This window comes from Nothoprocta perdicaria, unplaced genomic scaffold, assembly GCF_003342845.1.
Source record: "Nothoprocta perdicaria isolate Ctin4 unplaced genomic scaffold, notPer1 scaffold_3, whole genome shotgun sequence".
In the NCBI taxonomy this organism is placed as follows: Eukaryota; Metazoa; Chordata; class Aves; order Tinamiformes; family Tinamidae; genus Nothoprocta; species Nothoprocta perdicaria.
Window position 1 is genome coordinate 5,095,506 of NW_020455532.1, and position 23,188 is coordinate 5,118,693.

Here is a 23,188-nt window from a genome sequence, read left to right on the forward strand (position 1 = left end):
GGTCTCCTCCTCCTCCTCTTCCTCCTCATGCGGCCGCCGTGAGCTTGACTGGAAGCGCCAGCGCGCCGAGGGCGCCTGTGCGGGCCTCCCTCCCGCAGAGCGTGCCTGCGGGCCGCCCCGCCGCAGCCTCGCGGGCGCTGGGCTCGGCTCGGAGCTGAGGGGCATCGCGCCGCCCGGGCCGCGGCCCTGGCATGCTGCAGACAGACCCCTCAGACCAGCGGACGGGGGTTGCAGCAGAGCTGTAACGAACCCACTGTTGGACCAAAAAAAAAAAAAGGAAGACAGGCTCTGCAATGCCCTTTTCTTGAAAGGGCACCATCTCTTAACTTTTCTATTTTCTGTAACACTACCATGAAGAAAGGCTGATTCCTTCTTGTGTAGAACAGATGGGATAACTGGTAGTCCTAGGRGACCAGACACTGTCACATCTGTCAGATGCCAAGGCCTGTGAGCTGTTGCTTAACGGTGGTTCTGGCACGTGGTGGGTGAAGTTGAATGTAGGATGAAAAAGTAAGTGTGGAAATAAAACGCTAACTTAGTTGTATCTGTGTTTGTGTGTGAAGCTAAAATATTTCCTAAATGTAGTGTGGAAAAAAAATAGATGAAGAGAAGGCTGTAAGATTAAACAGGTAGCAAGTGAAAAAATAATAAATTTGCAAGTAGTTTTTGTAAATATCCTCTATATAAGGAAGTCCTGGGTTCAGTCTTGGTGCTTGCCCTGCAAAGTAAGCTCACAGATTGAAATGTATGAGTGTGCTCTCTTATAGGGACCCCTATACTATATAACTACCTGAGGTATTTTTGAAGTCCCTTCAGTATTGTGAGTGTTGTGTTTCTGTTTGGTTTCCTAGCTGAGTAAAGCTTAGTCTTCATAAAGGGTTTCTACATAGGCTTGCGTGCCAGCCTTACWAATTTTCCTCATGTAATTAGATGACTTTTTCTTTTAATAATGAAAGGCATAAATGTGGGTTTCAACATCATAATACTGATGTATGAGGTTACTCTGTAGCAGAACAGAAGAACCAGGTTTTATTGGTGATAACTGATAATCCTGCCCTTTATTAGGATTTTGGTGATTAGTGGAATTGCCAAATTACCACCTTGTTAGGYGAATGAGGCTGCAGACAAAGAAACCAGAAGTGAGAGGTTAAATATGGTGGTAGAACTTTTGTTATCTTCCTCTTCCTTACCCTCCTGTTCTGTATTGAGATTTCAGTTACTCCTTAACTTTGATTTAAGTCAAGATACAGTTAATATACAGTTACTCTCYCTTTTTTACTCTCTCTTTACTCTCTCTTTTAGTGATATAAATGCTGTTGGTTGAAATTTCAATCATTAAAACTTGCTACCTTTGCAAATATGGTTAAATGGCAAATTTATTTATTGTACTGGTCACAGACAAATTTCCGTCTTTGTGATTAAACTCCAGGGAAGAAAAGAGCCCCACGTGGCTCCTGCAGTGGATGAGCTGTGCTGCAGGTGGAGGGAGAGATGGGCAGAACGGGTCGTGGGATCCAAAGCAAAATGTGCATTAAAATGTTACTGTAATCTGTATGGTTCTAATAAAAGCTGTGAAGATAACTGTAGTATGTAAGAGAACGTGAGTAGGAGGATGTCTGGAGAGGAGTAATCTAGCCTTATTTACACATCGTTCTTCTGTTGTAACTATTGCAGTTTAATTTCATGCCTGTCCTCGCGTAATTCTACAGCATGGACAAACCCTTTGGGTTTGTATTTTTTTCATCTTTCAAAAAGTGTGTTTTCTACAGACAACATGACAAGTAGGTGTTCTAAAACAAAAATTGACTCTAATACACTAGGTAATCTTTTATAACTTCCTATGTCATGGCTATTCAGCTCTTTGCAATCAGGGCAGGTTTCTGAGGGTAATACTTGTTCTCAGAAGCAAAAATGAACTCATRTTGTCAAGTTGGGGAAGAAATGATCTTCTATTTGTGTCTTACTCATGGAGTGTGTTCTCTCTGTGCCTAGCTGCACTCTTAACTCTTGTTTTATTGCATTAGACATGTAATATAGGGCCGTAGTCTGAGAGGTATACTCCAAAAAAGCAGATTGCATCTTCTGTGTCATCTATTTCTGCATATGTATCACTTACRTATTTCTTGATCTGTATTTTTTAACAAAATTACTTTCTGATTTCAGGTGCTGCCAAAATGGAGCTTAGTGATGCCAATTTACAGACTTTAACGGAATATTTGAAGAAAACACTAGATCCAGATCCTGCTATAAGGCGTCCTGGTAAGTGCTACACATGACTGAAGAGCTTGGTGTTTGTTTGTTTCCTCTAATTGCCTATAACACACTTATTGAGAAGTTCGAAATGACTCCTTTACAAAAGTTCTCAGTCTCCTAAAAAAGTGTGTGGAGGGTGTATGTATATGCGTTTTTTCCCCTTGTTTACTTTTTTCCTAATTTTCCTGTTTTCATACTGTTTTTAATTAAAAAGTGATGCTGCTGCTACATGTGCTGCTAACAATAAACTAGGATTTGCTGCTGTCATGTTAATGGCTTGTAAAAATGGTGAGGAGGCAAAATTGCTACAGCCTGCTCTTTATTCAGAGCTTTTGTTTGTAGCAGAAGCATTAAAATGTCTAGTAGAAACGAAGCTACAGTRTGTTCTGACCCATTTGTTCTGTTTATATTTCTGTTCTTATTAATCTTTAGAGAAGTGGTAATCAGTTGTTCATTCTAAAAAGACATTTGAGAAATGCTAGTGCTCTAACTAGAAAAAATAGTTCAGTTTTGTCTAATCTTAGCATATTCTCTTACAGCGGAAAAGTTTCTGGAGTCTGTTGAAGGAAGCCAGAATTATCCATTGTTACTCTTAACACTGCTGGAGAAATCACAGGAAAATGTCATCAAAGTTTGTGCATCTGTAACATTCAAGAACTATATTAAAAGAAACTGGAGAATTGTAGGTATTTTGCTGGGTAGTTGTGCTGAGATTTTGTAATCTTTTTGAAGCAGAAAAAGATTTTCTATCTCTTAACTTTACAGAAGTGCATGTGCGTTTCTAGAGAATAAACACAGAACACTGATTTATATGGAACTTTTTAAAACCTGGAGTGCTGAGTCCTCTTTTTTTAAGAGCTGACTAATAAAAATGCTGAAGAAGGAATTCTTTGCAATACTTGAATGTATATATCTGTACAATATTTGAATCCCATTTAATCAATTCTAGTTTTATTTAATGTAGAATGATTGTAAAGTGCCTGTTCCCAGGAGCTGGACAATTTTGCTGGTGTATATTGTCATAGTATAATGTTTCAAGGCAGCACTGCAGCTGAAAGAGGTCATTCTAGTTCATCTCCTTCATATAAATGCTTATGAGGCATGGAAGGATTTGGACAATGCCAGGTCATGATCCTTAAAGGTATTTGTAGAAGTAAATTTAAAAAATACTGCCATTTAATCCCATTTTATATTTTGTTTTGAAGAATGGAAATATTTTAATTCAGAGCTTTCAGCAATCATCATATTCAATTTATAGTGGAAATCACATTTGAGAACTCAACTCTTACAGTAGGAAGGAGACTTTCATGCTGCCTTTTGTATAGTATTTCATGGAAAGTGCTGTTTCTGTGAAGAAGTATAAAATGTACGATCTTGGATTCCAAGAAGAGTATTTGGTGTTTTTTAGCTTACTGCTTATCTGTCACCTATTAAAATTYTGCAGGTATTGTGGTCTCTTAATCTTAGTATTAAACTGTTTATGTTAGTTAAGTTTAGCACGTTTAATCTGGGACAAAATATCTAGATTTTTATGCCTGTAAAACTACGTTTTCAGTCATTTCTCCCAAATAGCATCTTTATCCATGATGTGTTATAAGGAGAAAAAAACATTCTGTTATGGAAAGCTTGCAAGCTACTGATTTGATTCAGGATGAATTTTGTGTTGGAGTAGTTGCAGATGCTGTATTAAGTACAGCCAGAGGACCATTACAATTGCTGCGTGATTTCAGGCACATTCCTTTGTCCAAAATTGCTGCCCTCGAAATGAAAGCTTCATATGAGAACAAAATATTGCCCTAAGACTAACTGATCTAGRTCACGTGGTTGAAGTTAGTGACCTTGAACTTGGCAGATACAAAACTCAGAGGGAGGAAAATGATTTTGTCTCCCCAAGTGCTTTGATGAAGGGGCCTGGAGGGCCAGCAAACAGGTAATKCTGGAGACAGGGAAGTGCTTTGGGGGGAATTCGTTTATTTTCTCTGAAGTAACTGGAAAGTACTGCCTTTAATGTCTTGTAAGAATGTCCCACTTCCAAAAATTTCATAAATAAGCTCATTGTAGTATTTGTTGTTGTTGATCTCACCACCATTTCAACCTTCCTGACCCATCTAAAAGGAGCACAGCAGAGCTGCAAGTCCTGCCTCTCTTTGGAGCTTGTCTGGTACAGTTGTTGTTGCCTTTTGCATCAAATAACCTGTAATGCTCAGATTTTGAAGATCTTGTTTTCTCTTGATAGGGGTATTCCCTCAATGCCTAGAGTATCTTGATACACCTGTGACTTACTGCTTTAATTTTAGATTGAAGATGAACCGAACAAAATATGTGAATCAGATCGGATAGCCATTAAAGCCAACATAGTGCCCTTGATGCTCAGCAGCCCAGAACAAATTCAAAAGCAGGTAATATGGCAGTTTCTGGTCGTGTCCATGAGACTTTTAGAAAATTTTACGTGTCTGGAAGCTCTGGTTATTGGTACAGCAATGCTCAACACCCTTTTCAGGAATGTTATTCCAATCTAAATATCTTGGAGTAGGCTTAGGAACTTTTGCTCACTTATTGCAATTATTTTACTGGTAAATATTCTTAAATACAGTACTTCCATAAAGTCGGACTGCATGTGCACATGGGATTTAAAATGAGATTTATTAATTTGTCATGAAAACTAGTTGATCTTTAACTGAATGATTTTGAATCTGACAAGAATAATAAGGATTTTTCTGAGATATTTGTAATTTTCAGCATGACTAATGCATTATTTTTTGAGTAGAACTTATATCACATAATAGTTATTTTTCCTTTCCAGTTGAGTGATGCAATTAGTATTATTGGCCGGGAAGACTTTCCTCAGAAATGGCCAGACTTGCTGACAGAAATGGTGAATCGCTTTCAAAGTGGAGATTTCCATGTCATTAATGGGGTCCTTCGCACTGCTCACTCTTTGTTTAAAAGGTACCAGGAATATAGGAGTCTGAGTATGGATTGTGAAATTTCTGCTTAGCTCTTTAAACTTTGACCATTAGGATTCGTTGTGTGTGTTTAGAAAGTCTGCTGTTGCGCCTTCTAATTATGCCTGTTGACTCTAATATGACCTCATTTAAGAGATTACCAAATTTTGCACCTTGCATGATCTACTTTGTGCTATTTAGGTTTTGAGTTTACTTGATAGGATTTACCTCAAATTTCAGCATGAAAATCAGTTGTATGCAAGTTAATTTAGGACTAAGTGTTAAGAGTCTATTTTATGTTTTCTTATCTTTCACGTGTCAGGTACCGCCATGAATTTAAGTCAAATGAATTATGGACAGAGATCAAACTTGTCCTTGATGCCTTTGCATTGCCCTTGACAAATCTCTTTAAGGTATTCATTGTTGAATCATTCCTTAAACAAATTTAGCATTCTAGATTGCTTGTTGTGAGTGCCTACAAAATCAAAACTAAAGAAGAATTACTTTGAAACTGATAATGAGATTCACACTGGAATCAGGAGACAAGACATGGCATAACCATAAAGAGGAGAAAAGTATGTTTTCTATTTAAAAAAAAAAAAAGTTAAATCCATTATTACATGCCACTTTTCAATAGCCGTTGTAGTTAAGAGTTGTGTGTGTTACTTGACTGAATCTTTTGTCTTTTTCTAGGCCACAATTGAACTTTGCAGCACACATGCAAATGATGCTAGTGCTTTGAAGGTTCTATTTTCCTCTCTCATTCTAATTGCGAAGCTGTTCTACAGTTTAAATTTTCAGGTGAATCTCCTTGTTTTTCTAATTATTGCTTTTGCTTTAATCTCACAAAGCTATTATGCTCTTATTTATAGGATCCATTTGAGGCAGCCTTTAAGGCCATGATTTATGGCCAAAATAAAAGTTGACAGTCTGCATCAACGCTGGAGTAAAGGCACAGTAAGGAGGGGGTTAATTAATGCATTAGCCTGGCCCTATCTATATAGAAGATGGAGAAGAGAGTCAAACCCCTTGTTATAGCAAGTAGTTGTGGAGATAGTTCTCTGACCGTGTGCTGTAAAAGCCAGAAGTCAAACCTAAGTCTGTAATGACATGAGCTCAGTTTTGTTAAGTGAAAGTCAATTAGTTTAAAACTAGTAGCTCTTTAGCACTACAATAGTTAGTAATCCTGGTAGTACTGATGCCTTTTTGAAACGAGACCTAATTTTCTAATACTGAGTAAATGTCTTCTATGGAGAAGAAAAACAGTAAAACTAGACTCTGCTGTGGTCCTTTGTACTCTGACACAAGCAAAAGCGGTGTGATGATATTGCCTTCATTGTTCAGGTTGCTCTTTCAAAGTTGCGCAAAAGAGCAGGTTGCAGCTGGAAGTGGGAGCTTTTGCTTTTTTTCTCAAACAGTAAGACTCTTTCTGCAGAAAACTAGGCTATCTAGGGTGTAGCAGCTAATAGATTGGAAAATGTTTTCTGAAGTCTCTGTTTTGAGGAGGATGGTTATTTTGTTTTYAATATTTTCTCTTGAGGAATGTTGTTCATACTTCAGCTTGTATCATTAGGTTGCAATACGAATCGTATGTCCTTTATCGGATAGGATGATTATATAAAAACTTTCCAGTCAGAAATTAAAAGGTGGGTTTGTGCTTTTCCTTCACAGGACCTTCCTGAGTTTTTTGAAGATAACATGGAAACGTGGATGACAAATTTTCACACCCTTTTAACTTTAGATAATAAACTGCTGCAGACTGATGTAAGTATTGCATAACACTACCTGTTTTGCATCTGTGATTGTGCTGAAAATATTCTGTGCATTTGTCTGTTAAATGCTATTTTAAAAGCTAATGTCTTCTGGATATGGTACGATACAGCTTGCCACGTGATGGAGCCAAAGCACTATATAAGTTTCTTGATAGTGTCTAGAAAGATGTATTAAATAGTGTATTTTGTGCTGTCATTTCATGGTCACTTTTGGCTGTCTTTTGCTTCCTGTTTTGCGGCTCTTCAGTGTCCGTGTGTCATTCACCAGCACAGACATGTATGGCTGTGGGTTGAACCCCCTATCRGGGGTCTAAAGGTAGTTAAAACTGAACAGTGGGCTTTGTTTTTTCTGTTCCTCTCTTTTTAAATATTTTTAAAGATATTTTAGATTTTTAGAACATGATGAAATAATACTATATAAACTTCAAATGTGTTGGTAACTTTAATATTAAAAGTGGTATTGGTGTTTGGATACTTATTTATTTTATTTTTTTTATGTGAGGATGAAGAGGAAGCTGGATTACTAGAGCTCTTAAAATCCCAAATCTGTGATAATGCTGCTTTGTATGCTCAAAAGTATGATGAAGAATTCCAACCCTACCTGCCACGTTTTGTAACAGCAATCTGGAATCTGTTAGTTACAACAGGCCAGGAAGTTAAATATGACTTGGTAAGTTTTTATAAACTGATCTTGTAAAGTTTAATGAATTGCAGTTTGGTCAGCGATGCTAAMATTTTGTGTTTTTTGTATGTGTTACTCTAGTTGGTTAGTAATGCAATCCAGTTTCTGGCCTCCGTTTGTGAGAGACCACATTATAAGCATCTGTTTGAAGACCAGAATACATTGACAAGCATCTGTGAAAAGGTTATTGTTCCCAATATGGAATTTAGAGGTATTTTTTAATTATTTTTATTAAGCTTACAAATATAACTATTTATATTGATATGTTACATTACCAGAGGATTAGCTCTTGTGCGTTTTAGTACTAGATTAAGAACTAAATTTCTACAACAGATTGCTGTATTGTGGGCTTTATAGAATTGTTGTATGAATATATTTAATGGCTTTGCTCTCTTGCTGTGGTGTGCATGAAAAGTGCAGGTCATGTGCTGAGTGCCACCAGTAACTTTTCATGCTTTGCCTGATTGCCAGAAAGTCTAGGCATGGGTATCTCGTCTGCTGAATTGTAATGCTTATTGCTTCTTGTTTTGAAAGCTTCATTCTGATTCTGGTGCCAAAAATACAGTGCTGGTGTCAGTGATGATTTGCAGAGATAAAAAGCTTCTAAGTTTGACTCAAACTTCCCACTTTAAATGTATTTAGTATTGAATATGTTGTGGATTTTGTTTGGTTGGTTTTTTTTGTTTGTTTCTTTTTGGCTTTGTTTTTTTCCTCTTCCCTTTACTGAAATACGTAAGATCTTGAATGTAAAAACAAATGTAATTTGTGATGCAACATGTTAAATATGCTACTCTGGGCAGTTCTGGTTTATTTCTATTAATGTTACAGAAGACTGTTAGGAGAAAGTACCAAATTGGTAAAGATGAGACTGCTTTTTACCATCAAAAAAGAGATGTTGGTATTTAATCACTTACATATTTTATACTTTCAGCGGCTGATGAAGAAGCATTTGAAGATAATTCAGAAGAATATATAAGAAGAGATTTGGAAGGATCTGGTAATTCACAGATTTTTATTAAGGATACTTGGTCTTTAAATACAGCTCTAAAGAACTAACGCATTCTTCTGAGGCTCTTAATTTATTTTTGAAATTGGGAACATGGTTTTCTCTCAAGAGATTTTATTCAAATTTTGATTAAATTTCCTGTCATGATCTGCCCCTTCTGACAGCTTTTTGTTTTGAACAGTGTTTCTGTAGCTTCTTATCGTACTCAAATCGTTCTGTCTTCTGTACTGCACTATCATTTAGGCAATTGTAGCCTTCATGTCGCTGCTGAGTAATGGCCGTAGTTCTGTGTTTCTAATTCTAAATAATATAGATACACTCATATCTGAATTTAGCATCCTATGGTGTTTTAATTTAAACTTTGCCAAATTTGCATAAAGTTCTATGGTCAAGACAGATGGACACCAGCCAACCTCTGTGTGTGCTGGCACTGTGTTCAAACCAATATAGAAACCTTCCTGAAACCATAGAGCTGTTTAACCRAGCTGCTTCATTTGAGATTGTAGTTGTCTAGTTTTCAGACAAATTGGAGCATAAATGAACCAGATATAAATCTGTGTGGCATTCTATATACACTGTTCTGCCACAAAGTGGATTCCTGACACTTCATAATAGCTTTGAGAAATATAAGCTTGTGCAGTAGAGGACAAAATTGGAGGAAAATGTTTTCACACTTCTTCAAKCAAATATTTTACGATATTCATCCATTTCAGGTGTATGTGAGGCTTTTATTTGTCAGCTATTTCTGTTTTTAAGATGATTTAATCAAGAAGTATTCTTTTGTGTATTTCTGAGACTACTCCGGCCAAGTAATCTATTGCAAAGTGATCTATTACTGACCTGCTTCACTATTCTGTGTCCCTTCTGTTTGAGTATCGTATTCAAGACCAGATTGCTTTTTTTTYCTCTTGTAACAGGGAATTTTTACAAGTCCTATGAAAATTAACTCTTTTGCATGCACGCTTATTGAGAGAAGATAGTAGAATGTGTCCCTCTGCATGCTTACTGACGCTTTCTTTGCAGGGCAAACCTGTCTATGCAGAGGCAGTACTGGGAGATGTCCATTCCTCATGTAGAAAAGAGTGAATAAAATACACTATTTTCAATTATGATAGTAAATACAATGCTGTGCTTATACATCAACATAGAGAACTGCAGTCATTAGTAGAAGATGGAGATGTAGCTTAGGAGTTGCTTATATTCTTGTATCTAAAGAAACTTTGATTCTTGTGCAGACATTGACACGAGGCGCAGAGCAGCTTGTGATCTAGTCAGAGGCCTGTGCAAGTTTTTTGAAGGACCCGTGACAGGAATCTTCTCTGGCTATGTTAACTCCATGCTGCAAGAATATGCAAAGAACCCATCCGTTAACTGGAAGCACAAAGATGCAGCTATTTACCTTGTTACATCTTTGGCATCCAAAGCCCAGACTCAGAAGGTATGTCTACATTTTGTTTATTTTACATATGCTTTCACGTATTAGAGTGTGTAGGAGGATTGAAATAAATGATTTTGTGCTGCTTCAGAATGAGAATAATTGTATTTGTAGTTTTTTAATATTTATGAGATTAAATGCTGTGCCTGTACTATGGTCATGGTTTAATATGTCATCAAATCATCTTTAACTGTGAATGAGTTATCTGATCTTCACATATATTGGGCAAGTGTGACTATGTGGCAGGGCTTGTTAATGTGAATGCGGCAGCCCTATAAAGAAACAGAATTGACTCGGATCTAGAACCTTGGTGCTTTATGTTGTACKGAGACAGAACTGTAAGCCCTGGAGGGCCAAGTTTAGCTGCCCAGGCCATCAGAAATGTTGAGAAGCCGAGAACAGAAGGAATTGCAACAACTTTCTCAATTCTTCACATTATATTCCTCAACACTTACAGTCCCTAAATGCAAATGCTTATATCTTGAAATAGCATATGAACCTAAAAGGGCTGTCACAATAAAAGTCTTAGTAAGTTAATAAGATTCTTATGTTTTCTGTCTAATATTTTGATTCATTATTATAAGTGATTCATGTTATTCTTAACTCTGGGCCAGTAACTCTGAATGTTCATACTGTTCCAACTGAGAAGTGGATGTTAAAAACACAGGAAAAAAATCATTAGAGGATTTTCTGCTTGAAATGATTGAAATAGTACCTTTGCAATGCGCTTGTATGTTGTAGGTTCCTTTTTTTACCTGCCCTTTTTAAAATTTTTTTTTCCTTCTTCTAGCATGGAATAACACAAGCCAATGAACTTGTTAATCTGACAGAATTCTTTGTCAATCACATTCAACCTGATTTAAAGTCTGCTAGTGGTAAGTTTAAAGTTAATTTTCATAATAGCAAATTGTGTAACGTGCTAAAACTTTGACCCTGGCCATTGTGTCTTAAGGCACAGATATAAACTGAAATGATTTTGTGTCAGCCTTATCTGTGAGGCAGAAGAGTATTAACACATGGCATGTGGGAAGTAATTTGAGTTAGTTTGGTTTGCAGTGAATGAGCTTTTAAACAAAGGTGAATTACCTCATTCAGTCTTCAAAATAAGAGCATGTACTTAGGTGATTGCTATCAGCTGACATGCTTAAATTAGTTGAATTCAAGTAATGTGATTTCTGTATTTGTGTATGGCAGACTTCTATGCTAGATGAAACTCAGAAATTAAAATACTGGAAGGTAGGCTGTAGTCCATATCAGCCCCTGCTGATGAGATTACAGATTTATAGATGAAAGCCACAGACTGGTTATTTTGTGCTTTAGCAACTGTGATATTTGGAGAGTAGTGGGTGGTCTTGGAATACATAATTGGAGGCTGTTAGAGCTAAAAGAGGGAACTTTACATGAAAGAGTTGGACTGTTCATTTAATGGTRCCAGTGTGTGATTTGCCTGTAAAACTGATATTCCACCTAAAAGTCACTGTGCAATAATAATACACAAACCAACAAGTGTGGGAATACACTATGTGCATTTCAGGAGGGAAAATCACAACTTGATACAATACCGCATACAGACACAACATCAGTTATCAAAAATACCAAGACTTGCATTTTTTTTCTTCCACAGTGAATGAATTCCCTGTTCTAAAAGCTGATGGTATCAAGTATATCATGATTTTTAGAAACCAGGTATGTTTTTTCCCTTTATTCTTGTGGGGAAAAAAACCCTTGTACTTTATCACTTTATACTTGCTAAGCCTGCTTAACTGATTTAACATATTCCGTGACACTCAAAAGATGTTTGGAAGCCCTGTATAGCATTTGGTAGCCCTATATAACATAGGTGCTGAATTTGTAGTTTTGAAAGTAAACAATACTGGAATAAGTAGCTAATTAATATCTGATCTATATCCTGTGTGTATCCTGTTGGGGCACTGAACTTAACATACTTCTGTTATACTGAGATTTTTCAAATGGGTTTTAGTCTAGACACAGCTGATTGCTTGTAGCACGATAGCAGTTGTTAGGGAGAGTACAGCAAATTGTCCTCTCCAATTGTGAAATGTGGCCAGTGGATTTATTATTATTGTTGTTGTTGTTATTATTATTGCTTTACATTAATTCAGCTCTAAAATATGTTTTTTCTTTAAAAAAAAAAAAGAAAGCTTTGATAGCATGTAATTGCATCTTAAGACAGTGGAAAAATAACTATCCTTTAGAAATATATGCACTTAACTATCATATGCAACAGTCAGGGTAATATATAGGAGGTGACAGAAATCGATACCTCTTGCTTGTATGTGATTTAGCATCTGGAGAAGACTTGTGRGATTTCATCCTTTACCAAACTTTCAATTTGTAACTGAACTCAGGGCTGATAGGTGTTGAACCATCTGTATTTTTATGTAACGTTTATGTCATTTGTTGCTGTATTTTTGTAGGTACCTAAAGAACAACTGTTGGTATCTATTCCTCTTTTAATCAATCATCTTCAAGCAGAAAGTATTGTGGTCCATACTTATGCAGCCCATGCCCTTGAAAGACTATTTACCATGAGGGGAACTAGTAATACTACCCTGTAAGTTTTCAAGCAGAAATAAATTCATTGCTAAATGGTGTTTGTCCATTAAGGATGATATACCTGTAAGGTTCTTATTTCTTTATGTTACRGTATTTTGAAGTGCTTGAAAGTTGTGAAAATGTTTCATCATTAAAGAGCTGTGTTTTACTTTCAGCATTACAGCTGCAGAAATGATGCCATTTGTGGAAGTGCTGTTAACAAACCTTTTTAAAGCACTGACGCTTCCTGGCTCATCTGAAAATGAATACATTATGAAAGGTGAATGCTCCTGATCTCCCTGTAAATGTAACTTGGCTAACTTGAGATAAAAGCTTAACTTCTTGTTGCTTATATGGCTTATGTATGATAGTTTTATTTTTAGTTACTTAGAGGCTACTGAAATTTTGATATGAAAAAAATGATTTATGCAGACCTGTTAAACTGGTAAAACTGCAGTTATTCACCAGACTTTCTTAAATCATCTTTGACTAAATTTGTGAACCTAAGAAAAACACCGAACAGAGTAGGTTTGTGTGTGATAAATCAGTCCTCAAATGGTAGTCTTTGTAGTTGGAGCAGCCACCTCAGTGGTATAAGCTGCAGATCTGAATGGCGTGTTGCTAACAGCCTGCCCGTATCTGAGACTTTGCAAAGACCCTCTTTTACTGTGGCCAAGTTGCTTAATCTGTCTGTGGTCCATCTGTAGAAGAAAGGTAGCAAGGCCTTTTTTATGCTTTGGTGTAGCTGTAGATSTGCATCTTGCAACAGATGCTCTTTCTTACTTCTTAATTCTGTGGTCTGATTCAATAGTAAAAGGGTAAGGATTTAGGCATATGACAGAAGTGGGTGGTTTTCTCCAGAAGATAATATTTTCAATTTATTTGCAGCTATCATGAGGAGTTTTTCTCTGCTACAGGAAGCCATAATTCCATATATCCCTTCTGTCATCACACAACTTACACAGAAACTACTGGCTGTTAGTAAGGTAAAGAAAAGTTTATACGAGCAAAAGGTTCATGCTTACTTTTTATCAGAGTAGTCTTTCAAATACTTAAATATCGTATATTTTCTTGTTGAAATATTGCTAGTTGTTCAGTACTTCTCAGTTAAAATAAGCAAAAACAAGCTTCTAGTGAGATACTGTCTTCAAGATGTACTTCCAAACCATTCTTTGCTTTCACTTGAAAGTTCAGAATGGCATCTTAAGTCTTTTTATAATAATGGCTTTATCTGGTATAAATATTCTTCTGTGCAGGAGGTAGCATTACAATAATTTAAATTTCTCAAAGTTCCTTCATTCTTTGACAGGGAAGCTTCTTGATCTGTTTGTCAAACTTAAACTATGAAATGTGGAGTTAATTTGAATAAATTGCCTAACATCAATAAAGCAGTATCCTTATTGCTAGTTGCTCCTTTATATTTTGGTTGAAATAAAAATTATGTTATACTAAATAAGTGACATAACTACAAGCTGAGGATGATTTATTTGTTCATAACTTATTTTTAGAATCCAAGCAAACCTCACTTTAACCATTACATGTTTGAATCAATATGCTTGTCGATACGGATAACATGCAAAGCAAACCCTGATGCAGTTGGAAGCTTTGAAGAGGCCTTGTTTATGGTCTTCACTGAGATACTACAAAATGATGTACAAGGTAAATTAAAAGTAGCAAGTTCTTGTGTGCGCTTTCTTCTATAACTGATTGACTTGATTAACCTCCTGGCAGTTTGTTTTGTTTTGTTTTCTTCAGTAAGACAGGAAACCCAAGTCAGCACAGAAAAGTCTTTGAAGTCCAGATTAATTAAAGAAGCAGGTGTGCCCTGTGGCACAYGAAAAATCACAAACCAAATCAAGATGCTTCCTAAAAACAGTTTATTTTTTAAACCGAACTATATTTTGAAAGTATTTTAACTGTTACTTCCCCAGATCTTCATATGTACTTCTCAATTGGACTGCCCTGTTTGCAATGCCTTGTCCATGTTGTATTATGAAACATGCACAAATAGAAGAAATGAAAGCACAGCATACATCCAGCTTCTATTATCTATTCAGTGATTCAATTTGAGGTGCGCTGTACTTATTTCCACAGTTTTATATGCTGGAATCTGTGTTATTGTATTGTATTTGTGGGTTCAGTTCAAAGATCTGTGGCTCTGAACAAGAACGGTCCCTCACAGTTCTTCCTCTTCCCTCCCTGTGTTTTGTCACTATCTTCTAGAGTTCATTCCATATGTGTTTCAAGTGATGTCTCTACTTCTGGAAATGCATAAAAACGAAATCCCGTCATCCTATATGGCGTTGTTTCCTCATCTACTTCAGCCAGTGTTATGGGAAAGGACAGGAAACATTCCTCCTTTAGTCCGACTCCTGCAGGCTTATTTAGAGCGAGGTGCCAATACAATAGCAAGAGCTGCCGCTGATAAAATAGTAAGTTGGATTGATTTAGTAGGATTGTATGTCTCTAGACATGTTAATTTCAGTGGATAGCTGGATTTGAGCAGAATTTCTGCTTGCACTTCATTCTTATATAGGCTTTCTGGATGCTTTTTCATTATGTCAGTCTGGGGTTTGTTTTTTCCATGTACTTCTGTCAATTAAGATGCAAAATTCCATGTTTGGTTCCTGTGGCCTTTTGCAAACAGATAAATTTCCAGAGTTTTCCAGTTTTATTTGCCCTACTTCAAACATGAGAAAGTGGGAAAACTCAGAGGTTCYATTCAGAACAGTGAGGAGGAACAAAGATATTGGAAGATTTGAGAGTTAGTAAATTCAGTGGGAGACTTGTTCTGCGTTCTTGAAGTTCTGTCACTTCTGCTGCATGCTCTGCTGTAGTTAGAGTTGATTAGACATGCAGGTATTGATTTAATCAAGATTAATCTTAATGCTTAAAGGGGATATCACTTCTCTCTTGTTGCCCTTAACTGCAGAAATTAAACTTGTATTAGGTTATGAAAGTTTTCACATCGGTATGTGTTTTAGGTCATAGGGGCAAGTTTCTTGTAGGTCATATGTAAAGAAGGATGGTGTACAATTTTATATGTGGTGKTKTTTTTTTTTTTTTTTTTAATTACAGCCTGGATTGCTAGGTGTGTTCCAGAAGCTGATTGCCTCTAAAGCTAATGACCATCAAGGATTCTATCTTCTAAATAGTATTATAGAGCATATGCCTCCGTGAGTATGAACTGAAACTACAATTAAAATTAATTTCTTTAATTATCAGTAGTTAGTTTGTGCACTTCATATTAAATATTAATTTTCTTAAAAAAAGAAATTTGTCAGTAAAATAAGCTTGAACCATTCTATACATGTTTTCTGTAAAATACCATTAGTAAAATGCTGCTTTGGCTTCATTGTTGTTTTAAATTTYTAGTGAATCAGTTGACCAGTACAGGAAACAGATCTTCATTCTACTATTCCAAAGACTTCAAAATTCCAAAACAACAAAATTTATTAAAAGTAAGTGCCTTCCCTTATGAAAAACGTTGTATGCTGGTGATGCTGTTTAGAATATGCAACAGTCCTGAATAAGTATTATGTAGGGTCCTGTGACTATGCAGATAAAGAGGAAATAGTAAGTTTTTGACATTGGTGAGTTGCTTCAAATTATTTCTATTATAAAAGATTGCATGTAGGACAATTGTAACAACACACATTTGATACTTAGTTCACCAGAACATAAAGACTGTAACTAGGGGGAAAATTTATTTATTCCTTTCCCTTTCATGCCCTGAAAGACTTCCCTAATTATCTGAAAGTGCCTCCATTTCATCTTTAATACCAGCAAACTTTCTCATTCAAACATTCTCAGACAAATTGATAGTGACCTTATGTGCCCTTGTTATATATAGTTGTAGTCTTCCGTTCATACATCACATTCTTGATTCTGTCTTAAACAAAAATATGTGACATATTACTCAACTACATTTTCTTGTTATTACTTCTGTGGCATGGACATTATCATATTGATTAAATTATTTAGATAGTTACTATTGCCCAAATTGTACAACATCCTTTTTTAATCCTGTAAAACCCACTTGTAGCCTTCTACTGATAACAAGAATACGATTGCTTATAATGCTCATCTTCAGACTGAAACTAAGTAGCACTCTGAATGCATCAAGCCCATTTTTCAGTACAATGATCACGTAAAGCAGTTGATAACTAACTGAAAAGCTGCATTGTATTAAGAGTTTTCAGTTAAAACATGCGAAAGGACCTTCATGATCCAGGAAGTYTGACAGGGGTTTTCCTAATGATTGTTTTATGATTTCTCTAAGAGAATCCTTTGTGATTGCTCTAATGGAAAATAATTGAGTCTCATTTTAGTGGATCTATAGCTGTTTTTTTAAAGTTTTTCTAATAAATGCAATACACAAAAAGATCAGCAATTATTTTGAACTTCAAAAAGTCTAGGTAACAAGTTAATGTAGTTAACATGCTTAATTAATACTTGACCCTTATTTAGAATGCCATTGCTAGTCTGGTAAAGAACTTCGTAATGTATTTTGCTGCTAACTTTAGAGCTAGTGTTTTGATTGCCTGATGATTTTAATTTGACTTTTTTTTTGTTACAGGTTTCYTAGTCTTCATTAACTTGTACTGCATAAAGTATGGAGCATTAGCTCTTCAAGAAATATTTGACAGCATACAGCCAAAGTTAGTACGATGTATATTCAAGACTGTTATGTAATCTTTATTTTTAAAGCTTGGAAATGGTCTTTTAACTGTGATAGAAAAGGATATTTGTTGCTACTTTGACTAGTAGCCAGTTTGACTAGACAAATTGGTTTCATCTACTGTGGAGATGGATTGATTTCTCTTTGGAGCACTTCTTCTATTTTGTTGCTCACAGTTCTTCTGTGATAATTCAAAATATTCACCTGATAATTCAAAATAGTCACCTGAGCAGATTATAAAAAGGGACAAGTCATGGATTTTATCTTCTTTTGTGAAAAATTTGTGCTGTCAGATTTCTAGTGGGTAAATGCTGTGACAGGCAGCCTCACTAGTTGCCAGGCTTTCTGGGGTTTTTGCTTGTTTGTTTTTTCTCGTGACTCATGTAACATGTTGCAGTTATTTTTGTTACTGTAAGGCTGATGCACTCCATCTTAATACTTTTTCCTTTAATATCATAATAGGATGTTTGGAATGGTTTTGGAGAAAATAATAATTCCTGAAATACAGAAAGTGTCTGGACAAGTTGAAAAGAAAATCTGTGCTGTTGGTATTACAAAAATATTGACAGAATGCCCTCCTATGATGGACACAGAATATACAAAGCTGTGGTATGTAGAACACTTCTGAAAATGTGAGCTACTCTTCAAAAACAGCTCTTTATAAATCACTGTTTTGATTTCTTCAGACCTGCTTATTATGAAGCAAATTTTGAGGCTTTTCCTACTACTTTCTCTTCAGCAAATAAATACAGATTTTTTTTTTTTCAAAGCATATGCCAAGCTGGCCTGAGAATATGGACATAGAGCACTGACCTAGCATAAGTGGACCCATGTTTAAGAAAAAAGTATTACTTTCTTCTTTCTTGTATTACTTTTGAAAAGTTAGGCCAAATTTTGACTTAAAACTATTCTGCTGGTCAGAAGAGCCAAGCACCGGCATTAATAACCAAGGGAGACATTTTAAGAACTAAGCTTGATGGTACAATTTTCGGAAAAGCTATCTGGGAAGATTATGGACCATTCCATCTGTAATGAAGATAAACGAGRGGAAACTAGGGAGGAAATAAAAGTGCAATTAAAGCCAAGGAATAGTCTAGAAGAGAACTATCTTCATTATGTATTTTAAGAGAATTCAGCCTAAACGAAAATATTTTTTTATGCTTTTGATTATAGCATGTCCCTTAAGCCTATAAAATATACAGATCCATTATCAATATACAAAACCCCACRCCTCCTCAAACCCAACACAGATTAGGTGCTGCAAACCCTCAGCAGCTGTGCTGGTACTCGCAAGGGCTAAATTGTAAAGGGCTCTGAGTAACTTARACATTCTTAAAATATACTCCCTTTCTGACACATTACACAGTGTGACTTTATCCTCACCCTTWTACATATAGGACTCCTTTGCTGCAGGCCCTAATTGGCCTTTTTGAACTGCCYGAAGATGACACTATCCCTGATGAAGAACACTTCATTGACATAGAAGATACTGCAGGATATCAGACTGCATTCTCTCAGCTAGCCTTTGCTGGGAAAAAAGAACATGATCCTGTAGGTCAAATGGTGAACAATCCTAGAATCCATCTGGCACAGTCTCTTCACAAACTGTCTACTGCGTGCCCAGGCAGGGTAAGTGGCTTTTATACTTGGTATACTAATCTCAGATTCTACAGAGAAAAAGTTTCCATGTTATTTCACGTGCTATTAATCTTAAATACACAGTTTTTTAAACTAAAATTTACAGTTTGGGAGATGCGTAATTTGGATTTGTTTTCATTTCAGTTTTATTTATCAGGGAATTTCAGGTAACTCATGKTAATAAAACAAATTTACAGTTAATTATTTTAATACGTAGCATATTTGTTTTCAAGTTTTTGGTAAGTAAACATTGATTGAAAGATGTAACACTTGCATCCAAACACCTGCCTTAATAGCTGAAGACTTGCTATACTCCTTCACATTTGACGCAGGTTAGAAGCAAGTAAAATTGCTCTGAGTATTTCAGCTGCAAGATGCAGCATGGGATAAACCTTCTAGGCTTACAGCATGGGGAACTGTAATTCCAGCAGCTGCTTTCACAATAAAAACTGCTGCTGGTAGGCTGTAGTTTGATTTAGTACCTTATGTTGGCACAGTGATTAACAGCATATAGTGGTACCTTAATGTATATGCACATTGACACTCCTGCTCTCTCATTTTAAGGTTCCATCCATGCTGAGCACTAGTCTGAATGCAGAAGCRTTGCAGTATCTCCAAGGATACCTCCAAGCTGCAAGTGTGACACTGCTATGAGTTGCATGTGTTATTTCACAAGCAAGATCAAAAGTTGTTTTGCTATACAGACAGTTGACACTGACTTTTTTTATAGCAGAGCTCAGACAAAATGAAAAATGCTACTTGAAAATGTATTGCAGAATCCATCTTGTAAAAGATAAATGTTGCTTTAAGCAGAAGCTGAAAGAATTAGGTGGTTCATGTAATCATAGATAAAAGGTGGCTAACTTCCATTCCCAGTTTAATTTCAAAGGGAATAGTCATAGCAGTTTATTACAGGATTTATTTGAATTCTGTGCCTGCAGTGTTTGGATAACATTTTGAAATGTATGGAGAGCACTGGCTGTAGAAACTCACTTTTGGTCACTAAAATTCCTTTTCATTTTGATGTTGTCCTTTGTATTTCTTTTGTCCTTCTTTAAACTTTATCTAAATTGTGAATAAATAAGAAGTACTTGTTTAAAATGCCTGTCACTGTGCTCTTACTGTTGGCTTGGAAAAAAAAATATATAATGTTTTAAGACAGAATATACAGTACTGGGACTGTGCGGATTTTTCTTCAAATACTAGTTTAAATACACTGTAGCATCCTACAGAGCAAATGTAAAACTTTGGCAGAAGGTCCAAAGCAATTATCACCCTTCTGATATTCATCAGCAGGTGGCAGTAGCTGCTGAAAGCACCCTTCTCTTTGGACAATGCATGTCAGTACGATGTGCCAAAAGCAAATAAAATACCCTCTAAGAGTGAGTATCAGTTTCCAAGTGGGTTTTTAGTGATGTGTTAAAACTGAAGCAATAGTTTTCTCTGTTTAACCTTTTTTTTTTTTTCCTCCCTGTTTGCTGAGGTAGCTTTTACCTTGCAATTACGGCTGCTTGACAGTAACAGGTTGAAGGCCACAGCTTTATTGTGTTCCAATGGCGTGGGCACAAAACTGCTAGAGTTCAGACTTTTAGAGCACTATACAAATAATCTGCAGCTACGGAATGAAAATTGAGTAGATTAAAGAGTCAGGCCTATGTGATACTATCCTGAGCGTGTACAGAGATTCTACAGATGACTTATGTGTTTCCCTTCCACACGGTATAGAGATTTCCTAGCTACAGTGTCTGAAGCTGAGCCTTGTATCAAGAAAGTCAGTGATTTCACTGAGGGTAAACAGTAGGGCAGAAGCAGCTGTTTTCAGTTCTTCCTTTGTTTCTTTGGCTGTAATGTGGGAATGCATGTTGGTCATCTCCTAAGACAGAGCTGCTTTCTAGACAAGGGATCTAAATAATTTTAAGTAAATGAAAATATATTGAATGAATCAGCATCAACATGTTTTCTTGAATCTGGTCTGTAACTCGGTGTTAGACCCGCTTAGTGCACAAGTGTTGTAGTGACAACAAGTCTCCTGGTGTGAAGTAATACAGTGAAAAGCATTTGTTTTAGTGCTGGTGAGAGAGACGCTACTGAGTTGTTGCCAGCTTGCAGAAGAACCCTAAAGGATAAATTTCAATATAGATAGGCTGAAACCCCTTGAGATGTGTGACATTTGCAGGGAACTGAAAAACACTTCCATGAAATATCACTGTTAGTTGAGCTATGGTCACTAAGTCAAAAGGATACTTAAAATCTGCTGTGTCACTTCTTATTTGAAATGGAGGTTTTTGCATCGTGCAATGTTAAGGATCTTGTGTTAGAAGATCTTAGTTCTGCATCTCTCGGTAAGGCTTCTTTAGGGAATAGGTAGTTGAGATATGTAAGAAACATCCRTTCACTTAGTTATCTTACCGGTATCAACCATAGATGTAGCTAGACAGGATTTAACAGCAACAGGCCAGAACCTTTTTGAGGGGCAGCCAAAGCAGCTGAATCTTTTGAATGAGAAATAGTCATTGGATCTTAATCTTCACTGTCTTGCGTGTCTTGCCAAGTGTGATTTTTGCATTGTGGGCAGACATTGTGTGTGCCTGGGTGCCCAGGTAAATATCAGGAAGAGCTCAACTCAACTGAGAGTGGCATAACTGTCCTTTGGGCCACGGGAGTTGAATGTCTTAGACTAAGCAGACATGGCTGTGGCTCTGTTAGTGGTATGTAATTTGTTCCTAATGTATACTCTAGATTTCTCAGGGCATAGAAATGTTTAGGTAGAGCAGTTACTCTTTCAGGGAAATGGGCTTTTCAAGCATAGTGCAGGCAAGACGCAGCTGTGCTTCAGAGGGCAAGTGTTTGTGGTTGTGTCCTCACCCTGTGCTTAAGTGGAGACTTTATCAGTACTTTTGACACTTCCCATCCCCCAGATCCATGAGGAAATGCAGTATTCCCACTAGGTATATGTGTTAATTTGAATGGAAACTGGTGAAAGCATCTTGGTAACAGTTTTTCTCAAGATTGTTGAACTTCTGTATGTCCCTGTTAAGGTGAACTTTGTGACTACTTGCTCAGATAGGCAAATACTTCTTCCATTACAAAGCTAAGGGCCAAATAGCGGGCTAAAAATCTTTTGAGGAGCTGAGTTTCTAATCCAATATCAGACAATTAAATCATGTTTATCCTGAGAGGCCCTTTTCTGAAACACTTCTGCAGACAAGTCACCTCTCCCTTGTAATTGGTAGTGGCAGAAGAAGACTCAGATTCAGGGGGTAAAGATGACTTGTTCCTTTTTAAATACAAAGTAGGTGGTTGAAAGTTGGTATCTCCTTGGGATCTTTTGAAATACCTGAACGGTATGAAATAACAGAACTCTCTTTCAAATTCACAAGCCTTCTTTAGAKCCTATTGAGCTATTTGTGGTTTTCAAGTTCCAAGTAATTTTCTGAGGTATTTGCAGTGGAAAAGAATAACTGACTGTTGACGTAAGCACCTCAAGACAAGTATGTGTTCTTGTTTGCTCGGGTTGTGAATAGACCATGGTATCAGTATTCCTGCAATGGTAGCAGCACATATGAAAGTGAAGTCCTTTGTTTCTTCTTCCAGAGTATATGGTAAAATGAGACTCATTGGCCTAGTGAACTAGATGCTTCCCTCTGAAAGTCTCTATGAGGATCAGAGTGCATTCCTTTTCTCAACCGACTCTTTCAAAAAAAAATAGTTTTCCTCAGGCTCTCAGTAGCTTACTTGAAGATTCTTTTCTTCTGGGTGTGCTTCTCTGCTTCTTCCATGTGCTTTACTGTTCATTCTATGACCTTTAAGCAAAAAGTAGTCTTTCTGAGAGCCAAAATACTGTCAAGAAGGATAGGCTAGATTAAAGCTGTTAAAGCAGGTCTTAGGCTGTCTTTCACTGGTATGAGATAACCACGAGGCACTCTGTGAGGATTCAGCTCAATATCTTGACAATCCATTTGTCTACAATTCCTCACTTTTCCCCGAACTTCACTGTCTTTATACAGAAAAGGTTTATCCATTTCTGATCTTTCCTTGTCCAAAGGCCATGTGATTCAAAGGCACTGTTAAAAGTGCTGTTAAAATGTTGAAAAGTTTAAAAAAAAAAAAAAAAAAATATTTTGAGGAAACTTTTGAAGAACGGAGATGTGTTTCCTGCAGAATGGTATGTGTATGCTGACACGGGTTTGGCTACTAGGAGTCTAGTTGTAGCAAATCCT

The 23,188-nt window shown here is 36.5% G+C and overlaps 1 protein-coding gene across 1 annotated transcript; it reads left to right on the plus strand.

Annotated features, from left to right (window-relative positions):
- Positions 1–1,770: 1,770 nt before the first annotated feature.
- Positions 1,771–22,601, plus strand: CSE1L (chromosome segregation 1 like). Its single transcript, XM_026041917.1, has 25 exons — positions 1,771–1,781; positions 2,164–2,259; positions 2,793–2,935; positions 4,551–4,652; positions 5,057–5,202; positions 5,521–5,611; positions 5,892–5,999; positions 6,870–6,962; positions 7,473–7,640; positions 7,734–7,863; positions 8,584–8,649; positions 9,894–10,096; positions 10,884–10,968; positions 11,718–11,779; positions 12,532–12,668; positions 12,826–12,929; positions 13,538–13,635; positions 14,158–14,308; positions 14,873–15,081; positions 15,728–15,825; positions 16,025–16,110; positions 17,229–17,310; positions 17,793–17,939; positions 18,728–18,959; positions 19,533–22,601. The coding sequence occupies exons 1-25, from the start codon at positions 1,775–1,777 to the stop codon at positions 19,620–19,622; spliced, it is 2,934 nt and encodes a 977-aa protein (XP_025897702.1). The 5' UTR covers positions 1,771–1,774; the 3' UTR covers positions 19,623–22,601.
- The last annotated feature ends 587 nt before the right edge of the window (positions 22,602–23,188 follow it).